Source organism: Oratosquilla oratoria, chromosome 11 (assembly GCF_046742065.1).
Source record: "Oratosquilla oratoria isolate Oo_2021 chromosome 11, ASM4674206v1, whole genome shotgun sequence".
Lineage (NCBI taxonomy): Eukaryota > Metazoa > Arthropoda > Malacostraca > Stomatopoda > Squillidae > Oratosquilla > Oratosquilla oratoria.
In genome coordinates, this window is record NC_134787.1 from 39,804,000 (window position 1) to 39,811,499 (window position 7,500).

General features: G+C 40.1%; 1 protein-coding gene across 1 annotated transcript in view; it reads right to left on the reverse strand.

Annotated features, from left to right (window-relative positions):
* LOC143030013 (facilitated trehalose transporter Tret1-like) overlaps nt 1-6,225 on the reverse strand; it is a 21,210-nt gene extending 14,985 nt beyond the window's left edge. Inside the window, exons 1-3 of the mRNA XM_076193220.1 lie at nt 6,154-6,225; nt 4,186-4,327; nt 3,101-3,219 (exon numbers count right to left, since the gene is read on the reverse strand). Coding sequence (XP_076049335.1) covers nt 3,101-3,219; nt 4,186-4,327; nt 6,154-6,225 — 333 coding nt within the window. The remainder of the gene's footprint in view (nt 1-3,100; nt 3,220-4,185; nt 4,328-6,153) is intronic.
* Nucleotides 6,226-7,500: the final 1,275 nt, after the last annotated feature.

The window sequence follows — 7,500 nt, forward strand, 5'->3', positions numbered from 1 at the left end:
TATACCACTGTGGCTCCTTCCCAGTCAATGTTGTGTTGTGATTCGTTCATGTGATTATAGAGTGCTGAGGCTGCATCTTTCCGTTTAACTGTCCGCTTGTGTTCTTCAATTCTAGTTGCGAGTTTCTTCTATGTTTCTCCTATGTAATCTGCATCACAATCCAAACAGCCAATGCGGTACACTACACCCGCCTGCTGGGTGGGTGTTTCTGTGTCCTTGACCCTGGTGAGGTTGTGATGCAGAGTCTCTCCCTTTTCAACATGGATCCCAGAGTCCAGATCTTTGCACTATTGAACAACAGTATGGTGTTGACGTTATCAACACAGCCAGGAAATGGGAAGGTAGTGAACTCAAGAAAAGTATTGACCGTGAGCAGTTGTGTTTCTGCTACATGTGCCGCAACAGGAACATCTTACCCACATTCGCCAATGTCAGACCACCTGTTAACACCAAGAAAGGCAAGGAGAAAGCAGACGCTTGTGGCCGTAGATTTCTTAAATGTGCCATCGATCACCACCATAGTAGAATCCATCGCTTCAACAGTGACATCATTGCTTGGAAGGAATTTTGCAAAACTAGGTTACATCCCACTGACTTTAACGCTCTACTAGAAAAGATTAAAAGTCTTAGCAGAGCCAAAACCGAAACCAAACGGACCCTCCTGGATTCCAAGCTGCAACGCCTGAAAGACTCCAGGCCACCAACTTCTACGAGATGGATGGTCAATCTCTCCAACCGACATCTCTCCCCTGAAGAGAAGTAGGTCTTGCCCAAAGGCCTCAACTTCAATGTACAAGGAGGAGTAAACCGAACAGTTCTTGGCTGCCGCAGAACTAGGAATCAGCTTGATAGATGGCCCAGAGGAGGTGAAACAGGCAGCTAGAACAAAAATTGTAGGCGCTCTGAGTTCCACCCACAACCACCAAATACTGACCACCGGAGAGAAGAAAGCGCTAGAAGGGCTACGAAGAGACCATTCTGTAGCGATACTTTCAAGCGGCAAGGGCAGATCCACGGTTGTGATGGACAAGGCTGAATACGACCAGAAAGCCTTATCGCTCCTACAAGACTCCCAAACGTACACCACCATTCTTAACGACCCTACAAAGAAATTACAGATGAAGGTAGAGCGAGAACCGAAGGGACTAAAATATAAACGTTTGATCACCGAAGATGACTGGAGACCGGGGGATTCCATAATTCCACAATTCTATGGACTTCCAAAAATACACAAAGACAACATCCCCTTAAGACCCATCGTAGCCTTCAGAGGATCCCCTACTTATAACTTGGATACAAATCTTTCCAAACGTCTCAGACACCTAGTGACAAATTCTCCCCATATGCTGCTGAATTCAGAAGACTTCCTCAATAGAATAAAAGGGGTTAAACTCGACCAAGGAGACGTCATGGTTTCCTTTGTTGTCCAATCCATGTTCACCTCGATTCCTCAAGACTTGGCCAAAGGACATTATCCAAAACCATGGAGGAGACCTTAGGTATTCTAGAGAACCAGGAACTATCCTCGACAGAGCTCATGGGGCTTATCTCTATGTGCCTCGATTGCTTCAGGGAGCACATATACCACCAACGAAAAGGCACTCCCATGGGCTCACCTATTTCAGTTGTAGTAGCTGAAGTTGTCATGCTGCAGGTTGAGGCAGAACTTCTGGCGACAGTATCCCCATCCCTTAAATTATGGGTGAGGTATGTTGATGACGTTTTCGCTGTAATGCAAGACAAAGACATTGACCCTTTCTTCACTAGGCTCAATAGCTTAGAACCGGCCATCCAGTTCTCCATGGAATTGAAAGTTAATGGGGTGCTTCCGTTCCTGGACATCCTAGTTTTACGAGAAGGAGACCACCTCGAGACCAGCATATGCATAAAGCCCACACACACAGACTTCTAGACTGTGACAGTTACCACTAGGACTGCCACAAGAGAAGCCTAATCGCCCCGTTATGGAACCGAGCAGACAAGATCGGCTCCACGACAGATGCGGTGAGGGCCGAGAAGAGGCACTCTATAAACACATGAACGAATCACAACACAACATTGACTGGGAAGGAGCTACAGTGGTATATAGAGACAACTCAAAGATAAGGAGACTATTCTTGGAAGCATGGACGACAAAAAAAGTTAGCGTAAACAGGTACATAGATTTAAATCCAATATACCTGGGCGCTAAAAACACAAAGCCAGACGCAACATAAAGTGGCCTCATTTCAAACTACGTGAGCGAGAGAGGACAAGGTGAACAAAAATCACAGTGTGGGTGATCAAGTTTTAACTTATTTCCTTTACGTGCAAGTGCGTAGTGCTCTTTCAATTGTTGCATAAGTGGTATTTTATTTTATTTTATTTTATTGCATTATTTTATTGCATTTCATTTTACTTTGTTGTATTTTATTTTATTATATTTATTTCCTTTGCGTGCAAGTGCGTAGTGCACTTTCAATTGCTGCACAAGTGGCATTTTACTTTATTCCATCACATTTTATCTTTTTGTATTGTATTCTATTTTATTTTATTGTTTTGTATTTATTCCTTGTAAAATTAAATGTATGCACAATTGGGTATGTAAGGTGGTCCAGTCGTCCGGTACTCATAGCGACAGGAAGAGGAGAGGGACCCTGACAGCCTCGGCAGTGCGAAATACCTCTCCCAATTCCAACCACGGACAGTATAATAAGCTCATTCGAGCACTATATTGTCACACCCCTGAAGACGGTCCTAGAACTAGGACCGAAACGTCGGGCATTAAACTTCCCACTATGAGTCTAGTGTTTACGCTTCTCCCCTTTCAACATGGATCCCAGACTTCAGATCTTCGTACATATATATACATATACTGTATATATATATATATATATATATATATATGCATGTATATGTATAATGTATGTATTTATGTATATATATATATATATATATACATGTATATGTATAATGTATGTATGTATGTATGTATATATATACATATACTCTATATATATATATATATATATATATATATATATATATATATATATATGCATGTATAATGTATATATATATATATATATACATATAGCTAGATAGATATGGTCAACCTCACCTGAGTAGCGAATATGGCGACCGTCCAGCTGAGGGAGAAGGGAATAATGCCAAACCAGAAGGCCACTTTCCTCCCGTGATTGATGACGACGCCGGAAAAGAATCCACCCACGACGCTTCCTGAGGGCGGGAGAGATCAATGTCTTTTTAGATGGTTAGAGGAATATCCCTCGGATAAATCAACAGGTAGGTGTTAAGAGAAGACCACTTGTGCATAAAGTCTACTTATTTACTTTTCTATTTTCTTATCTATTTATTTTTCTTTTTTCTTTTTTTTTTGTGAGCAACACAAATAAATTACAGACACAAACACAGCCACATACAAACACTTATAATCTTTAAATTTTATATTTCGTTCTTTTTTTTTTGTCACAATTTGATTTAATCAATCATCCTCTTGCAAAAGTCAAGGGTTTTCATTTCCAAGAGATACCCAATAATTTTTTCTTTCTTTTATTATTATTTTTTCAATCTAATTACCAAAGAACAAATAAACGCTACATACTTCAACAATCCTTCAACCCTATCATGGGTCCCCAAGCGCGCGTGGCGAACTCGCAAAGGTTAGAGAAGGGAGTCGTTGAACTTGAGTGTGGTTGCAACTTGCTGTGGTTGCAACTTGCTGTGGTTGCAACTTGCTGTGGTTGCAACGAGGCAAACCATGAAGCCAGTTTATTTTTCCATTCATTTATTAATTCACTTGTTTATTAATTTATCTATTTATTTTACTTTTTTAATTTATTCATTTACTGTTATGTATATATATATATATATATATATATATATATATATATATATATATACATATATATATTCATTTATCTGTTTATCTATCTATTCGTTTATTCATTTATCTACTTATCTATATATAAAATTTCCTTTATTTGTTTGTTTATTTATTTATCAACTACTTAATTATTGAATTAAATAATCAGCTAATTGTTTTACTTGTTTACTTGTTTGGTGATTCATCCATTTATTCATTTATTTGTTTATTTTCACATTAATTGATTAATCAATTTATCTATTTATTTATTTATCTGTCTACTAATTTTCCATTATGATTACTATTCTTTTTTATCTTACCGATGACGAAGGCGTAGGCATTCCACGCGGGGGAGAGGTAGGTGTGGGTAGTGGGCAAGCCGGTCGAGATCTTGCCCAAGCTGAAGGCGAAGGAGAAGCCGCATGCCAGGGGCCCCAGGCAGCAGGCCGCCGTCACAATCACCTGCGGGAGGTCAAGGAACACTGGAGATTAAACAACCCTTCGACAGGCGTAAGGAGTACTTCAAGGGGAGCATGAGGCTTTCCCAGGGGAGGATTGGAATGCTCCTAGGGAGTATGGAGCATTGAAAGAGAATTTGGGACACTGGAGTAAAGATCCCTTCGACGGGCGTAAGGAGCACTCCAAGGAGCATGGAGTTCTCCCAGGGGAAGAATGGAGTATTTCCAGAGTATATGGAACAATGAAAGGGATATCGGAACACTAGGAGAGAGACGATCATGGTGTAAGGACGACACATACGGGTATAAGGAATAATAAAATGGGCGTAACAGAAACGCGACGTGTGGAAGAACATTATGAGCCCGGTGTCACGCTGTGCGGTGGCACCGGATGCGGCCAGATTATGGGCAAATTCACTTAACTTAATGAAACCACCTGTCGATAGCTAAAACTTGATATAACTACCACTATCTCCCCCTGGTTAAAATACTATCATAACCTTTCGAGTCTAATGACTCATAAAGGACACTTTGCTATAGTTAACAGCAAGCCGCAACGGCGACGCCGGACAGTATGACACCGACCTAATAGGAGGACAAATACTAATCTGTTCATTCATTGCGGAGAATCATGCGGGTGTCTCATGAGGGGAGAAGCGAGAGTTGCTGCATGGGTCGTGTATATTAGAAACCACACCAAAAACACGCGTGACAAGAAAATTCTCTTGAACGTCACGATGCGTCACGGTGTGTCATATGATGATTGACGTTACAGAAAACAAGTCAGTTTGAACGTGATGTTTTGTATAACAAATGTAATAGAATCAAATAAAATGGAACAAAATAAAATAGATTAAGATAAAATAAGATAAGATAAAAAAGAATAAGATTAAATAAACACGGTGAAATAACATAGAATAAGTAGAATAAAATTAAATGAGATACAATGAAAAAACAAAATAGAATAAAATTGAATAAGATTAGATGAAAAAAAAGAAATATAAAACTTGATCAAATAAAAACTGCAAAATAAACAAATACGTAAATAATAAAAATATTAATAACAACTACTATTCTATTATTAGGTTATCGAAACAGAGGTCTGCGCATGTGCCCTGAAATAATTCAGATTTATCACAGCACAGTCAAATGTATCATGTAAAGTTTGACAATTAAACTTCTTTTTCCTGATATTCTGTTCTTGATCCCAGTTAACTTTGTTGCTGACAAACTGGTCTTAAACGTTGTCTGTCAGCTTGACACCAGTGGTTCTGTCTATATGTATTAAGGACTGAGTATGGAGGAGGCAGGCAGGCTGACAGGGAACAGAAAAGTAGAGGGAAAAGGACGGGTAAAAAGTGAAAGGGAGACGGAGGACACAAAAAGGAAAAGAAAATGGAAGGAGAGGACTAGAAGAGGGCGGATAAGACTATGGTGTGAACACTCAGATATACACACATATTAGGAGTGTTGATGTGATGAGCACCGATTACCTGAGTGATGACGACGTGGCCAGGGTAATGATTCCTACATTCCCTTCCCAAAGAAACACACACACACACACACACATATATAATATATATATATATATATATATATATATGTATATATATATGTATATATATATATATATATATATATATGTATATATATATATATATATGTATATATATATATGAGAGATTGGGTGGTGGGAGTAAAACGAAGACGATCTAAGAAATTATTTACTCTAACGTTTCGACCAACTTGGTCTTCTTAAGAGAGATGTACAGAAAGTTTTTACATGGGTTACAATTTATATCACTCCTATAGAGCACTCGGTCAGGTTACAGCACCAGGGCGACAATCAATTGTCCAGTGCACGACCCGTTTTGTCGCGCCCAGCACGAGGACACTCGCCATATTTGCCAAGTGTCCTTGTGCTGTGGGAGGATTTGCAGATATAAGTTGTTAAGGGCAGTCAAGAGTTTTTACGAGAGTAGTAGAGCCTGTGTTAGAACTAGAAATGGAGAGAGCGAGTGGTTTGAGGTAAAGGTGGGACTACGTCAGGGATGTGTCATGTCGCCATGGCTCTTCATTGTGTATATGGATGGGGTGATGCGTGAGGTGAAGGCGAGGGTAATGGGCAGGGGAATGGAGATAGTTACAGAGAGTGAAGAAAAGTGGAAGGTAAACCAGTTGTTATTTGCTGGAGACACTGCGCTTATGACAGGGTCAGAGGAGTTAGGGGAGTTTGGGAAGGTATGCGATAGGAGAAAGTTGAAGGTAAATGTGGGTTAAAGTAAGGTGATGAGATGTACAAGGGTAGAGGGTGGCAGTGAGTTGAAAGTAAATCTAAAAGGAGAGAGGCTGAAGGAAGTGAATAGCTTTAGGTAGAGCGGGTCACATTTGGCGGGAAAGGAATGAGTTAAGGTGAAGGTAGGCTGTAGAGTGATAGAAGCAATTAAATGCCTTCGGGGATTAAATTTTTTTTTTATGAAAAATAAGCAACTGGAAGTGGATGCAAAAAGGAGATTCTATGAAGGGGTGATTGTGTCGACGGCATTGTATGTAACAGCGACTTGGAAAATAAGAAAGGTAGAGAGAAAAAGTTGAAATGTATTTGAGATAAAATGTCTGAGAAGTATGGTAGGGTTATTAGGTTGGATAGAAAGAGAAACGATTAAGTGAGGAGGAGAGCGGGAATGGAAAAGATGGTAGACAGAGCTGATGAAATATCATTGGGATGGTTTGGACACACGGAAAGAATGAGTGATGACAGATTAGCAAAAGAGGCATGGAAGGCAGAGGTAGATGGAGTGAACTTCAGGGGACGACCGAGAATGAGATAAATAGATGGGGAACTGAGCAAGAGTGGAATGTCTGTTGAGCAAAAAAGGGACGGAGAAGTGGGGTCGCCGTTTAAGTGAAGTAGCCTTGCTGTGCATATACTTTGCCTTTGACCCAGGGCATTTGGCGGATGCAGGGATGACCCGTCATCCATGAGGAGCTGAGATGGGAGGGGTGGAGGGGGTGGTGGAAGGGAGTGAAATGAGTGAGAATAAGTATATATATATATAAACCCACTATCGGAGAAAAAAATGATGGAATTAGAGGGAAACTGTATATTTCGACTACCATCTGTAGTCCTCTTCAGCAGAATGATTCTGCTGAAGAGGACTACATATAGTAGTCGAA